The sequence below is a fragment of the Vitis vinifera genome, chromosome 7 (assembly GCF_030704535.1).
Source record: "Vitis vinifera cultivar Pinot Noir 40024 chromosome 7, ASM3070453v1".
NCBI classification, from domain to species: Eukaryota; Viridiplantae; Streptophyta; class Magnoliopsida; order Vitales; family Vitaceae; genus Vitis; species Vitis vinifera.
In genome coordinates, this window is record NC_081811.1 from 25557828 (window position 1) to 25584645 (window position 26818).

At 35.0% G+C, this 26818-nt stretch overlaps 3 protein-coding genes across 6 annotated transcripts; all 3 read left to right on the top strand.

Moving 5' to 3' along the window:
• The first annotated feature begins 536 nt into the window (after window positions 1–536).
• LOC100261134 (uncharacterized) lies at window positions 537–6246 on the top strand. The gene is made up of 10 exons (XM_002263353.5): window positions 537–1080; window positions 1243–1429; window positions 1734–1867; window positions 1956–2068; window positions 2233–2356; window positions 3041–3190; window positions 3346–3501; window positions 4116–4195; window positions 4284–4333; window positions 5915–6246. Exons 1-10 carry the CDS (start codon window positions 682–684, stop codon window positions 6052–6054), a joined length of 1533 nt encoding a protein of 510 aa, XP_002263389.2. The 5' UTR covers window positions 537–681; the 3' UTR covers window positions 6055–6246.
• A 1332-nt stretch (window positions 6247–7578) lies between these two features.
• On the top strand, window positions 7579–10423 carry LOC104878449 (pathogenesis-related protein PRB1-3-like). The gene is made up of 2 exons (XM_010648895.3): window positions 7579–8032; window positions 10224–10423. Exons 1-2 carry the CDS (start codon window positions 7579–7581, stop codon window positions 10421–10423), a joined length of 654 nt encoding a protein of 217 aa, XP_010647197.2.
• On the top strand, window positions 10228–24896 carry LOC100245758 (protein CROWDED NUCLEI 4). 4 transcript variants are annotated; one of them, XR_009466238.1, is made up of 9 exons: window positions 10228–10827; window positions 12164–12373; window positions 12497–12750; window positions 13126–13396; window positions 13472–13555; window positions 13737–15616; window positions 15747–16089; window positions 24112–24303; window positions 24403–24896. XR_009466238.1 is itself a non-coding variant. In XM_059738620.1 (8 exons), exons 1-8 carry the CDS (start codon window positions 10645–10647, stop codon window positions 24238–24240), a joined length of 3354 nt encoding a protein of 1117 aa, XP_059594603.1. In that variant the 5' UTR covers window positions 10260–10644; the 3' UTR covers window positions 24241–24896. The 4 variants fall into 4 exon arrangements, 2 of the variants coding, with proteins under 2 accessions (XP_059594603.1, XP_059594602.1); XR_009466237.1 differs by having other exon boundaries at window positions 13126–13555; XM_059738620.1 differs by having other exon boundaries at window positions 10260–10827; window positions 24112–24896.
• The last annotated feature ends 1922 nt before the right edge of the window (window positions 24897–26818 follow it).

Here is a 26818-nt window from a genome sequence, read left to right on the forward strand (position 1 = left end):
ATGTGCTCTAATGGGTGATGCCCCATTTCATTTGTGGCTTCTATATTCTCTGTCTGCATTCATCATGGATTATTCCTTTTCAATTCAGGTCCTTATTCTAGTAATGCTCATTAGGCTTTTTCCTGGATTCATTCCCCTTCTGCGATTCAAAAACATGGAACGTTATTTCTCAGAAAAACGCATGGCTTGTGCCAAAAGTGATGAAATGTTTATTGGAAAAAAAATTATTTCTTTGTAGTTGGTCAGAAGAATCAGAAATTTCTACAGATTATTCGATAATACTATATATAGATTGAGATATTCGGGAATTTTTTGAAGATTTTGTTTGGTTGATGAGAAAATGTGAAATAAATTTGGGAATTATTATTACATTTCTCCGGTGGAGGGCGAGGCACGTACCAGCTTAGTGGACTGCAGGGAGTGCATGGATCTGGCACATCGTCTTGCATGAGACCCACTTACATGATGGGCCCAAACTAGCCCATACATGTTGCCCATGATAGTGAGTGGAGTGAAACCTCAATGCGCCTTAGCTAAACAACTGTTTGGGCTCCAAATCTTAAACAAGCCCAATCGAAGATCAACTGATTCAACTCCATTCCACCTCTATCAGCTCATCATCAATTCATCGTCACCGAAGCGAATTAACGGTTTCATACTAACTGTTACCGGGCTGGTAAAATGACGAAGCTAACCCTTACCTCTCTCCTCCTCCTCCTCCCTCTGATTTTCATCGTATTGACTTCAGCTCCGCCGACGATCGCATCAGAAGCGGCGACCAAAGGGTACTCCAAGTCAATCCCCCGTTTTCTGGGAAAATTCGCGTACCCAAACAGGGGGAAACCATTCCAATATGAGACCCGATATTTCGAACAGCGTCTCGACCACTTCAGCATCGCCGATCTCCCGAAATTTCGGCAGCGGTACCTCATCAGCACCCGACACTGGACTGGTCCGGACCGAATGGGCCCAATCTTCTTATATTGCGGCAACGAAGGCGACATCGAGTGGTTCGCTGCCAACACCGGCTTCGTCTGGGATATGGCTCCTCGGTTCGGTGCTATGGTCCTCTTCCCTGAAGTAAGTCATCTGTTTGGTTTCTGAGAAAATAAAAGAAAATTTTTGAGTTATTTTCTTTTCCAGTCAAGGCAACTAGTTTATTATTAAATACAGCGTGACTACCATTTTCGAAGTACAAAGCCAATTTATAACTGTAATTGATCTGGAGGATTCATTTGGCAGCATCGATACTATGGCGAGTCAATGCCTTACGGAAGTAGGGATAAGGCATATGCGAATGCAGCTTCCTTGTCCTATCTTACAGCGGAGCAAGCACTCGCTGATTTTGCAGTATTGGTTACTAATTTGAAACGAAATTTGTCTGCTGAGGGTTGCCCTGTTGTGTTATTTGGTGGTTCCTATGGTGGAAGTAAGCCACCAGTTCTTCCTACCTTCACTTTCTTACGCTTCTTATTTGTAAGTTAATAAGAGATATAAATAGGTACAAGCTTGATGAAGAAAATGCTTTTTTTCCTTCACAATTTGTTCCAAAACGCTATATAACTTAAGATTGTGAATACACTTTCAAAATTAACGAGAAACTGGTGGAATAATTGGGATTACATAGGATTACATCGACCCATATGGAATTATAATGTAAGTTTTTATTGAACATTGATATATATTCCTTGTTAGCTACATTTTAAGTCTTCTTTCTCATGTAACTGGAACAGTGTTAGCCGCATGGATGAGACTCAAATATCCTCACATTGCAATTGGTGCACTTGCTTCTTCTGCCCCAATTCTTCAATTTGAAGATATTGTGCCACCAGAAACATTTTATGACATTGTCTCCAATAACTTTAAAGTGAGTCACTCTTAATCTTATTTTCTTCCTTGATGTTTTATATCATATATATTCTGCATTTTAACCCTACTGAGTCTCATTCTCATAGCGTGAAAGTATCAGCTGCTTTGATACTATAAAGAAGTCTTGGGATGTACTAATATCTGAGGGCCAGAAAAATGATGGGCTTAAGCAACTGACTAAAGCTTTCCGCCTATGTCGGTAAGAGCAACATATAAATAGAATGTTAGTTATATAATCTGTATGTATGCCCTGTTATATTTAGGAGTGTCATCATTGCATTGAAATGGTCTTGTTTGTACAAATTATTCTGGTTTTGCTTGTTTTGTATTATTGAGTTTGTACTAATCAAAGACAAATGGTAGGGACTTGAAAAGGACAGAAGATCTTTACGACTGGTTGGACTCTGCTTATAGTTTTTTGGCAATGGTGAACTACCCATATCCTTCTGACTTTCTAATGCCTTTGCCTGGACACCCAATAAAAGAGGTAGGTTGGTATTTGTGACGTGACTTGTCTGATGATCTATTTGCTGCTTCCAAAGCTGCTGCTTTTCATTTATCTTCATAAAGAAGGTGTCATGTCCTAAGTGGCTAGGCTTGAACTGTCCATATTCAGAATATCTGTCTAATGATATTTTTGAAATAATATATCCTGGAATGGTAATCCAAAAGTTTCACAATTTAAGTCTTGGTAGTTTTGAAAGTTTCACTATTCAAGTCTCATTAGTTTTGATATTGTTACAGAATGGCCCTTTATGTGCATTTTTGGGTGTGTGTGAGTGGTTTCAACTTACAAATCTAGAAAGGGATGGTCTGTAACAAAGATAAACAATGATTGAAAAAATATTTTCTCAGCCCAGAATAATAAGGATTCAGAGATTTTTACTTGCACTCAATAGTTTATATCATGAATCATACCTACGCACCTTATGACCATCTCTTTCCTAAGTGAAAACTTCTCCCCCTTTTGTTCTTCAATGATTATTGAACAGTCCTTGACTTGAAATTTACTGATTCATGGTTTTCTGACTTCTGAATCTTTTCTTCTATGGCCTTTTTGTGCCTTTGACATATTTTTCTTTTTGGACTAATATTCTTGTATCTGGTAGGATATCTCGTTAAGATCTTTTCCTATTGAATTAAGTTAATCATTTTTTTTTTCATTGTCTAGGTGTGTAGAAAGATGGACAGTTGTCCTGAGGGAACAAGTGTTCTGGAGCGCATATTTGAAGGAGTAAGTGTCTATTACAACTACACTGGTAAAGTTGAATGCTTTCAGCTTGATGACGATCCTCATGGCATGGATGGTTGGAACTGGCAGGTTTACATTGATTATGATACTTTTTCTTTTCTCTATTTTTTTTTTTTTTTTTTGTGGAAATCAATTAATTGTTTCTTCAAAATGTTCGCACCAAATTTTCCTCAAATCACTATATCTAATTAAGGGCTTTCTATATTTCCATTTCCATTTTGTAGGCATGCACTGAGATGGTTATGCCAATGGCTAGTAGCCGGGAGTCAAGCATGTTTCCAACATATGATTATAATTACTCCTCTTTTCAAGAGGAGTGCTGGAAGGATTTCAGTGTGAAACCTAGGCCTACATGGATAACAACAGAATTTGGCGGACATGTAAGGAAGCATTCATTATAGATTTATCAGTGTCTCTATTTTCCTTCAGAATTTAAATGAAAACTCTCATTTCAAATAGCATATAGTCAGAAGAACAAGCACTAATAATATCATTTCAACTTCTTTTAATCAATTATCAACTAACCCAGCTTCATAAAACAGTTCCTCAGACACTGTGGATTGTGACTAAAATTTTGAGTGACCACTTCCTGTTATAATGTGATTTTGAATAACCTTTTAATTTTATGTTTACAGTAAATATAGATTTACTGTCTCAAAACTGGTGCCCTCTTATAACTGTAGAGTTGTTTGGCCAACCAAAACCTTTGAATAGTGAGATGTGCTTCTGTGACAGTAGGAACCATTCCAAGTTTGTCTTCTCTGTCACCCTCATGTCTTATGTGAATTATGATGCATGGTAATACTAAAATATGTTAATATAAGGTGGGTTTGATATTCAAAATTGTATGCCTCTTCCCTTGTGGGTTCTGTTGCTTTTGGATGATATGAATATCATGAGCTTCTCCCATTCTGTTGCTTTTGCATGAAATGAATATCATGAGCTTCTCCTGTGAAATAATTTGATTCTGATTTTTTTTCTTCTTACTGTGAAGGAGTTTAAGACCACATTGAAAGTTTTTGGAAGCAACATTATTTTCTCCAATGGTCTGTTGGATCCCTGGAGTGGTGGCAGGTGATTTTTTATTCTGAAGATTCAATAGTTTGTTTTGTCAAAGATTCATGATCTGAGTTCTGATGGATGCTGATGATATCTGTTGCAGTGTTCTGCAGAATATATCTGAAACTGTTGTTGCTCTTGTTACAGAAGAAGGTAATGCTTTAATCATTTTTCATTCTGAGCAGTTAGCAACATCACTCTTGTGCTAAAGCAACCATGCATTTGTTTTTGTTATATCCATAAATGGTACTGATTGTTTGGATGACCTTGACTTTTGCCATATTGGCCCAAGCCCTGAAGAGCGTTATAGCTGCTGTTAGATATGCTATGAACATGAAATGGACCATTGATGCACCAATCCTAACTGTTTTAACAGCAGACTACAACCTTGAGGATAAGATTTAATTAGTCTGACTACCCTGAATTGGTGTCTGGTAGTATGGATGTCCAATCATTTCAAAGGATCTGATCATGGATCAATTAGTTTGATTGGCTTGTTTGGTCCTGGTTTTAAAGGGATTTAGATATACTATCTAGGATAGGTTGTACAGATCCCTTTTCATTGTTCTTCTCTTAGGACCATAACTGTCGTTCATCCATACAGTTCCACTTCAATTATGGTAGCCCAAACCAAACCTAGTGGTTGGTCCAATCATTTCAAAGGATCTGATCATGGGTCGATTAGTTTGATTGGCTTGTTTGGTCCTGGTTTTAAAGGGATTTAGATATACCATATGGGATAGGTTGTACAGATCCCTTTTCACTGTTCTTCTCTTAGGACCATAACTGTTGTTCATCCATACGGTTCCCCTTCAATTATGGTCATCAGTCTTCATGATCTTTCCTTGTCCTTTTAATGTTTCCAATAAGAATCATATCACTCCTTATTGGTGCAATTACTTGTCATTATGGCATCCAATCAAACCATCTCAAAGCCTGTCCCATATCTTGGCTGCCGTTATGGACTTGTCTCATATGTTGTCTAATGTTGTCAGTCTGTCTCTTATCTTGTCTGCCACTGTCAGCCTTCTCTTATCTTGTCTGCTGCTGCCAGTACCTCTCCATCTCAGAATCCTGATCAACCATAGGGCATGTTCTAGAGCAAAGAAAGGAATTGCACAATATACCAAGTTAACTATTGGGTCATGCTCATACCTTCAACATGATGACAACCCAAAACACATCAAAGATAACTAGCCATATAGCTAACCATGTCCACCTCATTTTGTAATTGTTCAGCTTTGGAAGACCTGGGTTGTTTTATGCCTGGTTTATCATTCTGAACCATTCAATCATGAATCATGTGCTTGCTGAAAGCTTTGAATCTATCTGGTTCTACTGTGCACATATAATCTCAGTGCCAATTGGTCCTTTATATAATTTTATGTAAACTTCCTGCTTATATAACGGGAACTTCTAAAAAATATTGAAGAATTGTGTTTTGACCTACTTCCTGAGAGAGTGGAGTATGTTTCATGCTGCAAAATGCTAACTGCTGAGTCTTATAAAATCATTGTTGAGGTTTGAAACTGCTTCTGCAGCTTGACTTGCCTTCAGGCATCCATCCACAAGCCGGGAGAACTCCATGCAATATTGTCCTGAATGCTGTCAATAGCAAAAGGTCATTGCATGTGAATGGGTTTGGTTTGGTTGATCATCTCATGGACCTGTATTTTAGTAGCTTGACCAAATTAATTTATTATGCTAATAGTGATCCTTCCAATTCTTAATTAGGTGCACATCACATCGATTTGCGTTCCTCAACTGCTGAGGATCCTGATTGGTTGGTCGAGCAGAGAGCATTTGAGGTGAAGCTGATCAAAGGCTGGATTGAAGACTACCACCAGAAACGCAATTCAGTTTTCAGCATATAGAGCTCGAAGTTCCATGGGGCTAACATCTGTATGTTGTAGATATCTCTCCTTTTATGCCTCTTTTCAGCTCCTTACGAAGTGAACACTGCTGGTGTGTTCAATTATGCTTGGGCTAATCTGTTGTGTTTATTATCAAAGGACGATATTGTAAGGACTAAGAATATTATTGTAAATAAAGCTCATCTTAACCCACTCTAGCCTAATTCAAATTCTAACTAGTTATCAGAGCATCAAAGACGAAAATGATTTTTAACGGCTATAGAAATGGGCATGGCCTTAAATTCGAGTGTTGACTCATAATTATTTCCTTTATTTTTTATTTTTTTATTTATTTTTAGATGTTAATAATGTTCTAACCTAGTACTTTTTAACACATTTTTTTAATCGGATATCATCATCAGTTATGCAAGCTTTCTTGTATTCTCTTTTGCTTCCTATATTTCTTTCTTTTTTAGCTTAATATCCAATTAAATATAATTTTATTACACCTCAATTTTAGAATAAATTGAAACAAAAATAATAAAAGTATTTAATTTCCAATTTTTACGCATTTTATATCATTTTTTTCTCCTTTCTCTTTTCAGCATTTTAGCTGCAGAGAGCATCTGGCAGCAGATGAAGTAAAATAAAATTAATTAATGTGATTTAATTTTATATTTGAAAATTATATTTCAAAATATTTTTATTATTCCAAAAATTGTATTTACATTGTAACTTAGAAAACGTAAGTTGTTAAAATTATCTCAAAAACTAAGTATAGTTCTTCCTCTAAACAATATATTTTAGGGTATGTTTGATAACTGTTTTAAAAAATAACTCTGAAAAATAGTTTTCAATAATAGTTTTTTAAAACCTTTTTTTAATATTTATAGAAAAAAATATGTTTGAAAACTTAAAATATTTTTAATTTATTTATAATATTTTTAAATATATTTTATAAATAATTTTTATATTTAATATTTTATTTTTAATTATTTTACATTTATATAATTATTTTTTTAAATAATTCTTAGAAAATAATTAAAATAATATAAATCAATTAAAAATATTATTCGAAAACACTTTATTTTAAATTAAACACAGTTTTTTATTATCAAACATGTTTTTGCCTTTTTCTATTTTAAAAAATAAAAACAATTCTCCGATACCAAACGTACCCTTAACTATCCCATTGACTCTCAGCCCATGTGGCACTTCCTCGAAAGATTTGATCATTTGACATGGATAGTCTTTTTAAGTAAAACATTCGGATTACCAGCAGCGGTTATATCATTAGTGAAGATCGACTTTCTCGACGCCATTGAAAATTTGAACGATTTCAACCCTACCTCCACCACTCACATGCGACGTAGTAGTGAGCAGTTCTACGGTTCTACTTCACAATTGAAACTTTCAACTCCGTTTGGCTGTGCCTTGCCACCAGGCCCACCACTATATAAATCCAAGACAACACCACAGATTTGCAAAAACTAATTACAATCTAGAGAAATGGAAAATTTGCCACAACATTGAGCACTGCTATGCATGGTGGGTCTAGCCCAGACCCTCGTTTCTCAAGCCCAGAACACCCCTCGTGACTTCCTCCAGCTCCACAACGCGGCCCGCAGAGAGGTCGGGGTTGGACCCCTCAAGTGGGACCGCACCCTGGAGGCCTACGCTAAAGACTACGCCAAGCAGAGATCAGGTGAATGCGAGCTCGTCCACTCCGGAGGACCCTACGGCGAGAATATCCACTGGGGATACGGTGGAGGTTATACAGACGTAAAGGCCGCCATGAAGTTCTGGCTTGACGAGAAGCAGTCTTATGATTACGATAGCAATTGTTGCATGTTTAGGAAGGAGTGTTTGCATTATACACAGATTGTGTGGAGGAATTCGAAGCGCCTCGGCTGCGCTAGCGCAGCCTGCCCAGACGAGAGGGAGTTCTTCACCTGTAACTACGATCCTCCTGGGAATTTCCATGGAGAATGCACTTCTGGTTTTGGGTTTAGCTACAAAGTACACCGAAATAAATAAATTTTATAAAAAATGAAATAATTTTCTCCATGTATCAAACTAAAAAGGAGCATGCAAATTTGGATGGAATTATCGATGGCATGAGGGCATTGATTGCTTAAAAAAAGGCACGTTGATGCATGCTTTTGAATGGACCGGCCTTTCTTATGTTTCTAGAAGAAAAAAAAGGAAAAAAGAGAAAAGGAAACTTGTAACTAGCTTTCAAGTATCGTTTATGCTAAAGTTGCAGTTGAAATTAACTTTAATTGCTGCCTTCTCCTTTTACTTTTAAAGTTTGAAATGAGAAAGTTCAAAGGAAGAAAAAGTATATTTTGATTTCCCCTTTACTGATAAAATGTAAAATAAGCCAAGCTTAATTTCATCTATAGAAGTAGAAAAATTACTAATATAGTTTATTGTATTAAGTTAAAAGGGAAACAATAACAAAATTATTATTAAAAAATATAACAAAAACTTTCTCACAAATCGGCTTATATTCGAAGTTTTTTTTTTTTAATTTGATTATAAAAGAATCACGTATCAAATGTTTCTCCAATAAAACATTAAAATCATTTTAAAATATTTTAAGTAGTTTGTCAACACGATTGGATGTGACTAATGAACAAATCAAATAGTATAACTCAAGTATAAGTATACGAGACATCAATGACACACATACGTTAACACTCCCCCTAATGAATGGAAATTGATCATTTACATCTTGCTCATCAAATAAGGGTCTTGCTACGTCCCTTGGTGAGGATGTCAAAAATTTGATCCTCACTAGAGATATAAGAAGTCCTTATGATCTTTGTCACCTAATCTTTGACCACCATTGAGTCTTAGATAAATAATTAAGCTTGATAAAATGATTTGTCAATAAGAAAACAAGAAGCTCCAACAAGAGTTTAATTTGTCAAAAACTTAATTTTTTTCAAAAGCATTTTTTAGGTTAAAGACATGTTTTAGAATTACTATAAAACCAACTTTTAATTAAAATTGTTATAAATATAACATGTTATACAATGCTAACCATTAATTTAAAGTGGGGTTCTTCTAATAACAATTTGCGGAATCAATGAGAGAGAATCGCTTATCTTTACATTGTTAAAGGACTAAATGTATAAATGAGAATCAAGCTTTTATTATTCAAGTGAGGGATTAATGAAAGAATAATGTCTCCAACATGCAATTAAAATATCATTAAAAACAATATATATTTAAATTACACTTATTGATTATGTGGTCTAAAAATCCACAAAAATATGTTTGGCTCAAAACTCTACATCAAAGCATCAAAACCATTTTTTTTAAATAATTAATTTTAAAAAAATTCTTTAAATGATAAAGGTCATACCTATTCATTTATTTCTCTCAATAACGTAACTTTACATAATTTTCCTAATTAAAATTTATTTTTATATTAACATTGAAGCGAGTATTTTAGGTAAGTATTTGTTTTGACTTCATTGAAAATACATGCACCGGAGTAATACTTGATAGAAATTTTGAAAGGTTCGATTCTACCGTTCTAGAAGATATATTATTGAATGAAAATTAAATATGGATAATAGAACTAATGATGCATTATTTGAAGGAGAATAATTTTTAAATGAATCCCAAATCATTTTTGTGCTGAACGACTCATCCTGTAATAATACCGCATGCTTTTTCAACCTGTTCCCTTCGAAACGACTTCTCAAGTTTTCTAATCAATCATCACAAACAACCAAAATATGTGAAGTAGCACATGGTTTCCTTACTTCTCAATTATTAGGTAAATGTTTAATATTTGATTGAGGTATGATATATTTCTCCATTTTAATTCATCTTTTGAAAGACATAAATACCCTTCATATATTTATTTTAATAAAAAAATGGTTATATTTAGTATATTGAAAAAGGGATGTTATTTTTTTAATTTGGAAATTGTTCTCTTACTTTTTATTCAAATATATCAATATTTTAATTTGCTATACCAATTTAAGATTGATAAAATAATATTGGGTAAGATCAAATAATTAAAATGGTAATTTATTATATTTTAATTAAATAATTTAAAATATTTATGGTATTTATCTTATTCAAAAAACAAGTGTATTCGATTTTTCCACCCTTCATATATATATATATATTTTTTTTTGAATTTATATTTCTAAAATCGAATTATGTAGATGCGTTGTTGAATTCCTTCCGTCAGAAGCCACGGAACATTTTTGTAATTTCAAAAATTTCCGCCGCTAAGGAAGCAAGAGGCGGCCGAAAGCCGAAGTCGATATCCAGTATAAAACGACAGCGTTTTGTGCAAACAAATGAAACAGTTGAGCCTGATCGGAGTGATCTGGACAAAAAAGGGTCTACACGCCAGGACTAAACAGTCAATTTATGCAATAGTAAAATGCTCTCAAAGCTAGAGTAACAGGTCCACCATCACGGCCAATCACAATCCGGAGTGGAGTCTCTCTGGAAAAAGGCAGGCAAAAGCAAGAGAAGGTGGAGTTCGCGTTCCTGATTCCACCACTCAAGCGACAGATCACACAAAGCGGAAGCAAAAGCGAAGCGAATCTAGGGTTTGTTGATCGGAAGAGGACTTCCATGGCGAGTCCTCAACCGGCGCGATTTTCCATCGCGGCGACGCCTGGTTCTAGGGTTTTGCAAAGCCCTCTCAGTGATGATGCAATCTGGAAGCGACTCCGCGACGCTGGCTTCGATGAAGAGTCGATCAAGCGGAGGGATAAGGCTGCTCTTATCGCCTATATTGCGAAACTTGAAGCGGAGGTTCTTGCTCTTCTTTCCTTTGCCTGTTACTAATTCACTGTTGCTGTGAAATTTGGACTTGTGTTGTGTTGGATTTTGCATTAATTGGTGGTTTCTTTGGGTGCGTTTGTTGCGTTCGTGATAATTTGAGTTTCTTGTAAAGTCGATACTCTACTTGGCCTTGGTGGCATTTCAGAACCAGAGTGTTTAATGAAGAAGGTTAACGAGACAAAAAAAGAATTCTGAGGGTCAATCTTGATTTATGCCTCACTTCTTTACTGCTGCTAGATATGGAACTAGCTTAACCTTTTTTTTTTCCACATGAAATGGCATAAAGATACGGCTTAAGGATAAGGAAAATGAATAGTATGAATAGTCATTATCTAAGTATGTCAGATGTAGAAGTGCAATATTGGAAACAATATAGGTGTAGTGGTATTTTAAGTTTATGCGGAACTCATCCACCTTAATGGTGATTAAATTCAGTTTCCAATTGGGCTTAATCTTTGGGTGCTGAGTGAAGAGGGGAAAACTGTGCCCATTAACTTTGACTTGGAGGAGGGTGAGCTGAACACGGCAAAGCCATATGTGCATGAGGGATTGGATGTTTATATATTTTAATATGCTTGGGTATCTCAGGCATTTTCTTCTACCAGGAGTTTGTGTATTACTGATAACAATGATACTTTGTTTTTGAAGAGCCATTGCATGTTAATTTTTTCCTGTAATTAGGATTCTTGAGAAAGAATATTTGATTTTTGCAGTTTTTGTATGAGAAGATTGGCATCTAGGATCCAGTTAGTATGTAATAGCTTATAGCAGCATCCAAACTTCACTGAAGAGTTACTATTTTTGAGGGCTCTGGGTGACTAAGATTTAAACATGCTACTCTTCAAGGAAACCTTGGCTGAGATGGTTTCCCGACTCATTGTACTGATTTATGAAAGTCATTCCACATTCAGGGTTAAGCAACGTGACTAATTCAATATCCAGGAATTATCCAGCGGCAGTATTCTAGAGACATCTCTGTCACATTTATTTGACTAAATTGTCATTATAAAAGCTAGTTTTACTTTGGAAAGTTGCTCATGAAAACTATGCCTTATATTATCTTCATTTAAATTCTGTATGCTTAAAAAGCAAAGGAGTGAAGGAAGGGTCTATATCAGTTCCATGGGATCTATAAAATTGTTTGTCATTGTTCTCAAATCCTTTTTTGTAAGGGCATGTGCTGGTATTAGTAATCATTACATAGATTGTTTTCCCAATTGTTCCTAATATAGCCAGGCTTTAATTCAGTATAGAGACTTTCTTTTCCCCTGTTTCAATGTATACTAACCAGTTTAATCTCCTCTAGATTTTTGATCACCAACACCATATGGGACTTCTCATATTGGAAAGGAAGGAGTGGGCTACTAAGTATGAGCAAATTAAAACCGAAGCTGAATCAGCTGAAATAGTATATAAGCGTGATCAATCTGCACATTCATCTGCTTTAGCTGAAGCAAGGAAACGAGAAGACAGTCTGAAGAAGGCTTTAGAAATTGAAAAAGAGTGTATTGCAAATGTAAGCTTATGATTTGGGTTTTCTATCAACTGAAGTAAATTTCTCCTTACCGATTTAATCCTATCAGTTGGGATTTTCCTTATTATAATTGGTTAAGCAGTAACTTCTTTATGAATTCTGTAGCTTGAGAAGGCCTTGCATGAGATGCGGCAAGAATGTGCTGAAACTAAGGTTGCAGCTGAGATTAAATTGGCTGAAGCGCACAGTATGGTAGAGGATGCACAGAAAAGGTTTGTTGAGGCTGAAGCAAAGCTGCATGCAGCAGAAGCTTTTCAAGCAGAAGCCATCTGCTTTCGCCGTACTGCTGAAAGAAAGCTACAGGAAGTTGAAGCACGTGAAGATGATCTACGGAGACGTCTGATCTCTTTCAAGTCTGAGTATGTGGTCCATTCATTTGCTCGATTCATGATTTTAACTTCACATACTCTTATTGTTAGGTTTACTAGTTCTATCTGAATGATGTTTGGTTTTCTGATCTAATGTCAATACAACCTGTGTGCCCATCCTCTAAAACTTAAGCAATAATAGGAAAACATGCCAGGACCTGTCCACTGAGAGAGCTCATGCACACCCATACTGCTGTTTGCCAACAAATCCATGATATATAATCCCATTAAAATCATGGCATATAAAAGTTGTAGAGACATAATCAAAGTTTTGGTGAAAATCTGCATCCCAGTGATGATGTATAATTTGGTAGAAAGTGGTTTGATTTTGAGATTTTGTTAATTTGTATTATTTTTATCTTCTAGCTGTGATGAAAAAGAGAAAGAGATCATTCTTGAGAGGCAGTCATTATCTGAAAGGCAGAAAAATGTGCAGCAAGGACAGGAAAGATTAATTGATGGACAAGCTTTGTTGAACCAGCGGGAAGAGTACATTTTTAGTAGATCCCAGGAATTAAATCGACTTGAGAAAGAGTTGGAGGCCTCAAAATCTAACATTGAGAAAGAACTTAGAGCCCTAAATGAAGAAAAATCTAATCTGGAGCTGAAGCTGGCTTCCTTGACAACAAGAGAGGAGGTTGGTTGTTTATATCTTTTGCTCTTTATTTATAGGAAGAGCTATTTATTTATATTCTCTTTTGAATGCGCCCAGGATGTTGTCAAAAGAGAAGCTTTGCTGAACAAGAAGGAGCATGAGATTCTTATCTTACAAGAAAAAATTGCAAGCAAGGAATCTGTGAGTTACTGCATGTGTCTTCATTGTCAATTTCCATCATAATGAAGTTGAATAGTTATTGAATGCCTTTGGCTGGAACATTATTCAAGATTTTTCATATGTATTAGGGGACTAATGAAACTGGCTTTTAATTATAACCGGTGCAAAATTTTCTAATCCTACTACTTGGTGTGCTGTGCAGGATGAAGTTCAAAAACTTATGGCTCTTCATGAAATTGCTTTGAAAACTAGGAAAGCTGAGTTTGAAGCAGAGCTGGAAACAAAGCGCAAGTTGGTGGAAGATGAAATTGAAGCTAAGAGACGGGCTTCGGAGTTGAGGGAGGTAGATCTTAGCAACCGGGAGGACTTTGCCTTGGAAAGGGAACATGAGTTGGAGGTTCAGTCCAGAGCACTAGCAGAGAAGGAGAAGGATGTTACAGAAAAGTTGAATTCACTTGATGAGAAAGAGAAATATCTAAATGCTGCTGAAAAAGATGTTGAGTTGGAGAAAATTCATTTGGAGAAAGAAAAAGAAGAGATCAACAAGATGAAGCTAAATATCGAGAAGTCCTTGTCTTCATTAGAAGACAAAAAGAAACAAGTTGATCATGCGAAGGAGAAAGTAGAGGCCATGAAAAGTGAAACAAGTGAGTTACTAGTTCTAGAAATGAAGCTTAAGGAAGAGATTGATGTGATCAGAGCTCAAAAACTGGAACTAATGGCTGAGGCAGATGAGTTGAGAGCACAGAAGGCAAATTTTGAAGCTGAGTGGGAATCAATTGATGAGAAAAGAGAGGAACTTCGAAATGAAGCAGAACGTATTGCTGAGGAAAGGCTAGCTATTTCCAAGTTTCTCAAGGATGAGCGTGATAGCCTGAAACTAGAGAAGGATGCCATGCGAGATCAGTATAAACAGGAGGTTGAGTCACTTTCTCGTGAGCGAGAAGACTTTATGAGTAAAATGGTGCATGAGCGTTCTGAGTGGTTCAGCAAAATTCAGCAAGAACGTGCTGATTTCTTGCTGGACATTGAGATGCAGAAGAAGGAGCTTGAGAACTGCATTGACAACAGGCGTGAAGAATTAGAGAGTTATTTCAAAGAAAGAGAGAAGACATTTGAGCAAGAAAAAATGAAGGAATTACAACATATCAGCTCAATGAAGGAAAGAGTAGCAAAAGAATTGGAACATGTTGCTTCGGAAATGAAAAGGCTTGATGCTGAAAGGATGGAGATCAATTTGGATCATGAGCGAAGGGACAGGGAATGGGCAGAACTAAGTAATTCCATTGAAGAACTTAAGATGCAAAGACAGAAGTTAAAGAAACAGAGGGAACTATTGCATGCAGATAGAAAAGAGATCCATACACAGATTGAACATCTGAAGAAATTGGAGGATTTGAAAATTGCCTCAGATAATATTGCTTTGGCTGAGATGCAGCAATCCAATCAGGAACCCAGCCAGAGAAAAGTTTATGTAAAAAGATATTATAAGGCACAAAACACAATACCCAATGCTGATTTTGAATCACATCAGAAAATAAATGTTGTGAAGAATGGCTCTGGGTTTAATTTGCCTGCTTTACCAGACAGCTCTTCTCCTTCTACTGCTACTCCTTTCTCATGGTTCAAACGATGTGCTGAATTGATATTCAAACTTTCTCCTGAGAAACCCTCAATTAAGCATGGAGAGAAGTCTTCGATATCTAACTCTGAAAATGCAAACTTGACATTGGCTGGAAATTTAGATTTGTCTGATGGATTTGATAGGGAAGTGCATGACAGAAATGAAAAGACACACAGCATCAGTGATAGACAGCCCACGAGGTATGCTCTTGGAGAACCAAAAGTGATACTGGAAGTACCTTCTTCAGGTGAGGATGTAAAAGGATTGCATACCTTGGAATCTGAAATTAAGAAAGACACCAGTGAAAACTCAAGTCACTCATTTTCTGAAAAAGAGCTTCTGGCTGGAAGGAAAAGAAGAGTTGTAAACTCTTCTTCCAATGATTGGGTTGACACAACTCTAGAGCAAAGACAGAAAAATAAGAAAAGGCGCCAACAGGAAAGTGCTGCTGATCCATGGTACTTTTTCTCAAATAAATTTCTTCTTGTGTTCCAGCTTATTGCTAATATTAGTGCCGTGATAATTCTTATTGGATTTAGTTTAACCATTGTTGTATAGATTGTTACTTATATTTTTAATCTTATTCAGTGGGGTCTCAATACAATCAGATGCGAGAGAAGGTCAAGATGTATCAATCTCACTGAATCAAACTCAAGGAGGTGCTGAAGAGACCAATCTCTTGATAACAGATGAAATCATCAAAATTTCAGAAGTGACATGTGAAAATGTGGTCTTTGACAATCAAGCCAAACCAAATGCTTTGCAAAATTCTGTAGTGGAACTAGGTCAGGATATTCAACATGGAGGAACAAACGGCCTTGCTGATTCAAATGCAGAAAATTGTGTCCTATCCTCTGACTTTAAGGCACAGGAAAAGATAGGAAAAGAAGTGCTCTTTGTGGATGTTGGACAAGTTATTGAGCATAGTCAGGTAGCTTCTAATTTTCTCAACTAGTTCCTCCATGATGTTTTTGCTAATGAAGTGCAGCATTCTTAGACACATATCAGAACATGTACAGTCCACCTGCTCATTTATGCTCTGAAGGATTGTTTGGTTTTTATCAGATCCTGCATGATCCTCTTGTGATTAAATAAAATCTCAATCTCAAATGCATATGCCTTTAGCATAACCAGCAAGAAACTTGATTGCAGTGCTAGGGGAAATGGGCGTCAAGAGCTGATCCAGTATTTTACCTTAAACTTGTCATCATAGATAAAATAGCTTCATTTGAGATATGTGGTAGGTCATTAGTTTTATGACTTGAAAGCATTTGTTAAACTGTGGCTAGGAGGATAGATATTCTGGGTTCTAGATTTGAAGCTCCGAATGTCCTTGAAGCAGTGGAGTTTATGTTGTACTTTAACTCCACTAGGACCATAGATATGTGAAGGTTTAAAATATATAATATCCAACTTTTAGTAACTTAAGGGTTTCTAATTTGTTGGGTGTTTACCAGTAGGATTGAGACTGCTTATTGTTTATTTCTGTTCTGCTTGCAATTGGATTCATGAAGTGTTCTGTGCTCAGACAGTTCTTTTCAAAATTGTCTGAGCTTACATTGAGAGGAGCATTTGGAGGATGATGATATAGGTAGTGAAGTTTACATTTTCTCTTTTTTAACCCTTTTGTTATTGCTGTCCGTCTAAATATTTAACATTGTCTTTCATCCCAAAACATTGGGTTAATTGGGCTGTCATGTGAGGGAGGAATAAAAAAATTTAAGCTGCCGATCTTACGGTTGCTGTAATCACTTATAAAAGATCCATACCAATGCAAGATAATTTCTTTTATATCTGGAAGTTGCTATTTACTTAACAGAGATGGGTTTGTCTCTGAGCAACATCCACGCTTAGAAGCTAATAGCTAGGTTAACAATGCTGATTTACATATGCAAAAATTTGGTCAAACAATTCAAACCACACAAGTCCATTTATGCTATATGATATATATTTGTGACATTTGAAATTAGATTGTTTTTGTAAGTGGACATCATACCATGATTAAACGGGGAACCCCCCCACCCTACGTTCTCATCTCGGAATTTACTTTCCATCACAAACATTTTGATCTGGCAATTGAGGAGCTAGTATCACTCCTTGCATCTTTAGGCCATATGTACCATTCACATATTTTTCTAGCTGTGAGGATTTGGTTATTAATATCCTTGGGTCTTTTCTCAGTGAGGTCTTTTATTAAAGGTTTTTATATCAATTGCTTTTTCTTTTGCCAAATTTCTTTTATATTTCAAAAACTTATCCCAAGGCATAGTTTTAAAAGGCTCAAGGCGCACCAAGGCGCAAAGTAGTCCTGGAGCTTGAGGCGCAAGGCGCATCTAAGGCACGGGCTTTAGTGAAGTGAGGCGCACCCTAATTTACATATATATTTTTATATAATATAATCAAATTTAACAATCATTTATTTGTCCTAAACACATAAATCATCAAATATCATCCAAAACTTCAATTTAATAAACAAAAAACATAAAAATAAAGAACTCCAAGCATAAAAACAAATCCAAATCCATATTGCTAATTGCCTAATACATATCCAAATCCCAAGTTTCCAAACCTAAAGGTCCAAAACATGAAATTTGTCCACAATTCAAAAACATCATTAAAAAACACTTAAATCACAAATTTGTCCACAACAAGCAATCATCACTCCTCCTCTAAATCAACAAAATCATCATCATCATCATTTCCATCACCACATTTGTAGCCTTCCCCATCTTCTTCATCTGCTGAATCACCATGTCTCCATCTTCATCTTCATCTATTAGTGAATGAGAAGGCAAAGTTCTAGAACTTGAAGCTATACCCCTTGTTGGTGGTATTATGCTTGAGCTTGCTCTAGCTCTAGCTCTAGTATCAAACCTGACCTCCTCAGCTCCAGCAGCTCTAGCAACATCACCCCATGTCAAATTGTCATCATCAAATACAAAATCATCTTGTGCACCTCCATGAGAATCCTCATCTTCCATTCTTCCTATCAACCATTCATTGCTATCATCTATATCTTTCAAGGAAATTGGGTCAATGGTGTTACGTTCATTGTATCTTCTCTTCAAGGCTCGATTATACTTAATGTACACCAAATCATTCAAGCGTTGATGATCTAACCTATTTCTCCTCTTGCTATGAATCTACAAAAATTCATAAGCTCATAAATATATTTTAAAGTTTTAACTTTTAAGTTACATTCAAGACTCTATTAGACTATTACTTGTAATTATTTTGGATTTGGTCATTCACATTTTCAAAGATGCTTCAATTTCGTTCACAACCTGATGCATTGCATGTTAAGTTGAGGACTTTCATTGCAAACTTTTGCAAATTTGGAGCTGAAGCTCCATATGCAGCCCACCATTCAGCTGTAGTATAGATATTAACAATTTAGTGAAACAATTCACCTATTTTAGCAAAAATACAATCTAATCATTTAAATAAACAAAACTAAATAACTAACCTGGTGCTCTAGTCTTTCTTGTCCTAACAGCTAACTCATTCCCGAATAGTCCTTGGGCATTTGTGAACAAACTCACTTCGGCCACAACTTTTTCTTGCTTAGCAGGGTCTCTTGTTAAGCCTTAAGATGCATTTATACAAATCACTCATAATCTCGGCATCATGCTCTATTTCTGGCTTATCATAGAAGAATTCCGGGTTCAAAAAGTACCCTTCTGCATGCAAAGGCCGATGAAGCTGAATCTCCCACCTCTTATCAATGATGTTGAAGATTTCTTTGTACTTCTCTTCATTTCCATTAAAACTTCTCACAATTGCATCCTTAGCTCTATTCATGGCCTCATAGATGTATCCTATAGGAGCTTTTTTTTCACCATCAACCAAACGAAGCATACGAACTAGGGGACCCGAAACCTTTAAGCAAAACACAATAGTGTTCCAAAATGAAGGCATTAGAACTATGTTGGCTATAGTTTTCCCCTTCTGCTCTTTTGCCCATTTACTATCTGACCAATCCGAGCTTGTAAACATCTTCCTCAAATTGTTTTTTTGTTCATGCAATCACGATAATGTGATGAAAGTAGTTGCAAACTGAGTCTTAGCAGGCCTAAGCAATTCCCTTTGTCCAGTAAACCGCCTCATCATGTTGAGTAGCCCTGAGCGATTATAAATATACCCATTTAGTGATATAGCCCTCTCCAATGTCTTCTTGATGTTTGGTAGCTTTCCAATATCTTCCAACATCAAGTCAAGACAATGTGCAACACATGGTGTCCAATACAAATGTGGGCGCTTTAATTCTAACAACCTCCCTATATGAAATTGTAGATAATAAATTTACATAAGTTCTCAAGATAAATAATTCAAATTTTAAAAGTAAATAAAAATTCAAGAAATAGTATTTATTACCTGCCATCGCATAACTTGAGTGATTATCTGTTATAACTTGAATAACATTCTCCTCATCAACTTGCTCTACCCATTTGTCAAGTAACTCAAACGTCTTTTCTCCCATCTTAATCATTGAAGAAGCATCAATGGATTGCATGAACATGGTTCTCTTTGAACAATTAACCAAAAAGTTCACCAAAGTTCTCTCTTTCCTATCGGTCCATCCATCCGACATAATTGAACATCCATTTTTCCCCCATTCCATCATATGATCTTTCATCAAATCTTTTGTGAGAGCCAATTCTTTCTTAAGGTTAGTAACTCTTACCTCATGAAAAGTTGGTCCCTTCATACCCACACCATATTGGCCAATAGCCTCAATCATTGGTTGGAAACTCGGATATGTGACTGCATTAAATGGAATAGCAGCCTCATACATCCATCTTGTGATAAGCATACAAGCTTTTTCTCTTGCTTCCTTTTTGTAGGCATCATTGATGGTAGTTTGATTCACCTATAAAAAAAAATTGATGGTAGTTTGATTCATCTTTCCACTCCTTCGATTTTGAACAACCATCTCTGCATTAGGAGTGAAAAAATGATCCATAAGATCTTTTTGTCTTGGTTTTTTTGAAGAAAACGTCCTACCACCACTTCCTCCTCGGTTACTACCTCCACTAGAAATGTTGGTGACATTCGTTCTACTATTAATCTCCTCACCAATATCTTCATCTTCCAAACCAAACAAATCTTCATTAACATATTCGCTCCCCATATTCATTTGCTCTTTTTGATTTTTCTTGGAACTCATGTACTCTTTCATTTCTTTTCTAACAAGTTCCGGACATTTTCTACACTCTTTAGCATTTCTATATCCACCAACAAGATGTTGTTTGTGTCTATATATGCCTCATTTGGTTATTTTGTCACAAAAAATGCATATGATGGTGTTCAAATCTTTTTCATTAACCAAACGACCATATTTCCCCCCCGGATCTCTTCTTCCACTTGCACTAGAGTCCACTTGAGTTTCACTCTCATTATCCATCTTGTAAACAAATTATCTATACTCTACAATAAAATAATTATAATTAAATTAAGAAAAAAAATTGAAAAAAAAAATGCATATCACATTATCAAATATCACATTAACAACAAATATGCATATGAGTGCTTTTTATTTATTTATTTTTATTTTGTAAAATTTTCATGTCAAAAACTCAAAATATAATATTTATATTTAAAAAAAAAAATTACCAATGATAGTTATGAGATAAGAATGGAAAAAAATGCAGAAAAGTGAAGAAAAAAGAAAAATACCGAGGTTCGGAAGGTACGTGACTATTTCCCCTTTATTTTTCTCCTATTTTCCCCCTATTTTTCTTCTTCTTTTTCTTTTTCTTTTTCACTTCTCCAGCATGGAAGAGGCTAGGGCAAAGAATGGCAGTGGTCTTGGGTTGAGAAAGCCAGAAAAGGGGGCTGGATGGGAGGAACAGGCCAAAACGTCGTCGTTTTGGCCTATTTTTTTTTAAAAAAAGAGCAGGCTCCAAAACGACGTCGTTTTGGGCCTAGCAAATAAAAAAAAAATTAGGGCTCCCACGGCCCCGCCTCCTCTCTGCAACTCGATGGCAGGAGGGAGAAGAAGAAGAAGAAGAAAAAAAAAAAAAAGAAGAAGGAGAAGGAGAAGGAGGAGTGCGTACCTGGTCGAACCCTCGGAGGCGACTCGGGCGACTGCCTCGCGCCTTGCCGGAGGCGAGCGCCTTGCGTGCTTAAGCGGCGCCTTCGTGATGGGGCGTCGCCTCCCTTCAGGCGAGGCGCCAGAGGGTGGCGTCGCGCCGCCCCGAGCCTAGGCGCGCCTTTCAGAACTATGACCCAAGGTTAAGGTTTTTGCATAACTTCTTGTACAAAAGAAGGTAAATACTAAGATTTTTATTTTTTATTATTATTTTTATCTACATTAACAATGCCTAGCAAAGAAGAGCACCAAAGTACACAAGTGTACACAAAGGGTGTTAAGATGCATAAAGAAAAAGGAAAGAAAGGGGAAACAAATAACAAAACCCACCTTTAATCTAGCCCCCAACCAATCCACAAAATCTCCCATGGACATATAATTTCCCATCTATAAATCTCCTAAATCAGATCAAAAGATAAGGAAACAAGGATTTGGGCGCTTCAATTGGGTACTATTCGCTTTCAAATGATCTCCAACTCCCTTTTCTTCCATAATATCCAAAACACACCCGATGGGACAACCCTTCAAATCTTTTTCCAGTTTTTTTGCCACAAAAGGACTCATGCCAACCTAAGAGTCTTCTTGTTAATGATATGAGTTCATCATCTTTGTCTACTTCACCCTTTTTCCAGAATTGATTGAGTGCACCTAACAGGCATAATAGATATGTCAATTGTTATAGGTTGAGATGTAGAGAGTTCTTTGGGGAGTGGCTATGCTATCTTTGATATGGTGGTGCTCCTTTAATCATAGTGTTTTCTGAGTTGAATAATGTTCCATTCCAAGAGATTTGGTAAGGCAGAGATGGTTGCCTTCTCAAAATTATAAATATTGCGAGTGAAGTGCGATGTTCTTTCTCTTTTTTTCATTTTTTCTTTTTGATAAGTAAGCAAAGAGAAGTTATTAATAAAAAAAGCTATACACAAAGGTACACAAGTTGTGTACAAAGGATAACAAAAGGCATAACCAGGAATAGGTAAAATATAAAAAATTGCTTCCTCCCTCATAGATCCCACCCAATCTACAAAATTGATTACATGCATTGGTCCTTCTGCTATGTTCATCCTAACCCATGTTGACAAACTTTCAAACAAAAGAGCTCTTCGATGGTTGATCCAGTTGTTCTACATTTTCAAAGGCTCCTCGGTTTCTTTCCTTCCACAAAGTGCAAAAAATACACAAAGGGGTGGCTCTCCAAACCTTTTTGTGCTTTCTTCCTTCAAAGGGGAGCTATCCCAACTTAAGTGGGATGCTCTTTCTCTTGGGTCACTCAGAGTCCCCTAATACCTTTTAGAAAGATGTTTTGTTTTTTGTTTTTTGTTTATTCCCTGCCCCCCTTTTTATAGGTAACCTCTTTTTTTGTCCCTTTTTGAACCTAGAACCTCCCACATCCCAACCCTAATCCTTTTCTACTTGAGCTTCTTGTTATTGTACTTACAGTTTCAATGCCATGTATATATGTTTCAATGCCACGTATATATGTTTGTGAAAAAGTGGGTTCCATCATTTGCTACAGTTGCTTCTTAAGCAGTGAGGTGCTTTTTATACATTGAAGCTCCTTCATTTAATAAATGCCATTTGTAGCTTGTACATATCCATAAATCATCCAATAATAGGCCTTTCATGATGAGATCTACCTATGCAAAATAATTTGTAGTTTGCGATGTGTAGGATTATTATGTTTTAGTTAATGAAATGTAATGTGACATGTATCATTGTGTACATACAATTCTTCTTAGAACTATAAATAATCTAAAAGTTAATTATATTACATTTCATGTATAATAACACAAGTCAGATTTGGATTTGGGCTCTACGAAAGGAACCTATGAACATGTCATCGCACCAGATTGGGCTTTTGGATATTTCCAGCCCATTGCAGAATTGATTCATTTACAAGCCTGAAATATAGTTTGTTTTGCTCTGATATGAATTCAAGGAAATTTACAGTGTTACATACCATATATCAAGTACATAAGAAATACGTAATATAATTTTTTTTTTTTAAAGTAAGGTTTATTTATGCCATTTTTTGTGGTTGGTAATAAAATCAGGCTGATATCCTGGATACCTCTCTTCCCTAAATGGGTTTTGCTTCTGATTTTTTCTGGACCATTCTTTTATTGGCTCTAAGTCCATGGAGGTGTTGAATCTGCTGCCCCTTAACTGAAGTCCTCTCTGTTGTAGAGACATTGTTCTGACTATTGAAAGCATTGACCAGTCTATTGGCGGTTTGCTTAATAAACTGGTCCTGTAGGTCTGTAAATATGTAAACATTGGAGAATAAAACTTTTGCCTTCTCATGCACAATAATCTTCACTGTTGATACTGCAGCCCCTAGTTTATTAGTAATGCAATAGTTTTGCCATTACATTTTCTTTTGTTCAGCTAGGATTGGAACTGGATTTTGTTATTTTTCAAGTTCGTCTTTGTCTATTTCAAGTGTGTTTCTTGCTGAATGGAGATTATACACAATGTGGCTAAATATATTTTTTTTCAGAGTGTAAGCCATAATCATGTTCCATTTAAATGTACCTTAGTAAAGTTTCCAAGGATATTTGCTGCTTGCATAGCTCATTTAGGTTTTAACATAGATTTTCCATGATTTTCTTGCTACTTTATTAGTGCTCCCCCTGATATTCCAGATACAGCGCAAGGTTTTGGATCTTCAGTATAATGAATCACATTTTGCATTGTTGTTGTATTTCATGTGATTAGTGATTTGTGACTTCTAGGTCAAGTTGTTGTGCCTATACTTTTGTCTTTCTTTCTTCTTTTATTGTCTATGATTTTTTTCTTAGTCTAGAAATTTATGCGTGTTTTCCCCCTTTTTCTCTCTATTTCTTATTTTTATTTTTATAGCCTCAAGATGAATCCATATCCGAGAAGAGTCAACAGGAGCTTCAAGAACAGGGTGTTCCCAAGTCAGATGATGATAAGAAGTTAAGTGAGAAGGTTGGAAGACGGATGAGATCAAGACAGAAGTCATGAAGTTGTGATTGTTTATGTACTGCAGCTGTAGTTTACTGCATGAAGCTTGAAGTATGCACAAAAGTATCTCATCTTTCCCTCATCTTTTTGGTTCATTGTTCCTTTGTAAAGCATTGTGAAATCTAGTATGATGACTAATATTCTTCTTTTGGTGTAAAACAGACGTGCAAGTTGTTGATATAGTCATGGAGGGGTTCTTTTGTCATCGCTGGAGACTTGTCTCAGAGTAGGGCAAACATGTAAATGACTCAACTCACTAATATTTTGAGAGATGTAAATGCTTTGTCCATCATATATGGTCTTTAATTGTGTGGAGTGTTTACTTTAGGGCAGTAGTTTACTGTTGATATTCATTATTTTGTAGAGGGGCTTGGTGGCATTTGTGGGGTGGGGGTTTTTCTCCTCATTCATGGCTTGTGAGTTGTTTGCTTTGTTGTTTGGCGAATTAGTAACTAGCTTTTGGAGAGGTAAATTTATCCCTTGAAACCTTTTGGGAAAATACCATAGAAGTGGTGTGTTGATGTTTGCTAGAGGCACCGGGTGCAGGTGATGAAGTTTATAGTCAGTAGTCAATAGTCAATGTGAATGGTGGTGTATTTTCCATGTGTGATCTTAACTACATCTTGATATTAGTAGTTTGAATGCTGCTATGTTGACGTCTGCTTTGTCATTTTCTCATGATGGAATTTGAACATGTATGAAGGTGAATGTAATAACACAAATGGGACAGTTCGTAGCGATTAGTTGGCATCGGGTATATTAGTAATTTAGTACCACCTTTGAAGGAGGTCCGTTTGATATCCAAAGCTACCCAACAAGTACCTATCTAAAATGCAAATAAACATTAATTTAAAATGATAAAAATCCTTTAAGGTTAAAAAATATATAAATAAAATATAAACTTTCATTTATCTAAAGCACACTAGTAGAAAATGAGGGTTAATATTTTATTTATTTAATTTACGAGCTTTCTGGTTTTAAGTATATATATATATATATATATATATATATATATAAATATATATATTTAATTTTTAAGTTTTTTAGTTTTCATTTTATTTAATTTTTAAGTATTTAAGTTGTAATTGTATTTTAAAATTTTAAAATTTCTTATTTTATTGTTGGTATCCACAAACAAAATTTTTATTCAATTTTATTAAAAAAAAAAAAAGAGAATATGAGTAAATTTATATAGTATAAAATATAAATTCCTTATTAATTAGAAAATTATAAAGATTTTATCTCAAATTATATAATAAAAAAATTATAATATATTTATTTGTAAAATGCTTTATCAATTTTATTTAATAATATTAAGTAAAAGGAAATTTTAAAAAATAATTATTTAACTTATTTAAAAATATATGTATTTTAAAATATTTTTTTATGGACCAAAATAAAATGAATTTATAAAAGTTAGAATTGCTACGCTAGGACTTTTTTTTTTTTTTAAATGGAAATTTCCCATATATTTGGTTATTTTTTCATGTGGAGTTGGGAAATGTATTTATCAAAACAGTAGGTGTTGGAAAAAAAATCCCCGTTTATGTCATGCTAAAACTGTACTAGATTCACTGAATATGCAGATGACAATTCCAGGTCAGCGTATTCTGAAGTTGAGGGATTTGGTAGGGTCAATCTATGAAATAAAATATTTTATTTTATTTCCCAAAAATCATAGTCCAATTCAAAGGCGGCAGCTTTCTTTGACCGTTCATCTCCTCTCTCTTTATTTCCTATTTATTTATTTTTTTTCACTTTCAACTTTTTTATTATTAATCAAATTTGGGATGCTGGACAAATATGAAGTATTGAACTATTAATTCAACTTTCTACTTATGCCAAATAAGGTATAGATTATTTTTCACAAAAAATTTAATTGCCACGTAATCAAAATGATTACACCTAAGAAAAAAAGAAGAAATATATATATATATATAATAAGCATTTCTTTTTATAGTATGTTTGCTTTTTGGAAAGCGTCAAAGGAAAGGGTAAGATATTAATGCCACGTTTGATTAGGGAACATTGGGAAGGAAAAAAATGGTAAAAAAAAAAAAAATCATTTTTTGTTTTAGAAAAAATTGTGCATTTTCAGATTTTTTTTTTTAAATTTGATATAATAGGATAAATGAGTTGGAAATAATACATGAAAATAATTTATTTATTTATTTTAAAAATTTTCTTACCATATAGCTTAAAATATATTTTTATATTTAAATACTATGAAAAAAGTGAGAAAAAAAAATTTAAAAATGTAAGAAAATATTTTTCTTATACAAACGTGAGGAATTTTGAAAAAAAATGTAACATTCAGTAATTAATTTTTTTCTCATAAGATAAATATTTTTAAGAAAATTTTGAAAACAAGGCAATATTCAATAATTAGATATTTTCCTCGAAAGAACCAAATAAGAAAAATATTTTATAGATTCCTTTTTTACCTTTTTTTTAAATTTAAAAAAGGTATAAATGTTTTTTTAGTGAAGGTTGATGATTTTATAAAAGTGTAATATTTTTTCTTTATCAAATATCTATAAATATTTTATAAAAAAAATTGAGAAAATAATTTTATTAT

Coding starts and splice junctions, on each gene's coding strand:
- LOC104878449 (XM_010648895.3), top strand. CDS start 7,579: ATGGTGGGTCTAGCCCAGACCCTCGTTTCTCAAGCCCAGAACACCCCT. Junction 8,033..10,223: donor CCATGGAGAATGCACTTCTG/GTTTTGGGTTTA, acceptor CGAATTATGTAG/ATGCGTTGTTGAATTCCTTC.
- LOC100245758 (XM_059738619.1), top strand. CDS start 10,645: ATGGCGAGTCCTCAACCGGCGCGATTTTCCATCGCGGCGACGCCTGGT. Junction 13,556..13,736: donor AAATTGCAAGCAAGGAATCT/GTGAGTTACTGC, acceptor TGTGCTGTGCAG/GATGAAGTTCAAAAACTTAT. Junction 16,090..24,111: donor AAGTTATTGAGCATAGTCAG/GTAGCTTCTAAT, acceptor TTATTTTTATAG/CCTCAAGATGAATCCATATC.
- LOC100261134 (XM_002263353.5), top strand. CDS start 682: ATGACGAAGCTAACCCTTACCTCTCTCCTCCTCCTCCTCCCTCTGATT. Junction 1,430..1,733: donor TGGTGGTTCCTATGGTGGAA/GTAAGCCACCAG, acceptor TAACTGGAACAG/TGTTAGCCGCATGGATGAGA. Junction 4,196..4,283: donor GATCCCTGGAGTGGTGGCAG/GTGATTTTTTAT, acceptor TATCTGTTGCAG/TGTTCTGCAGAATATATCTG.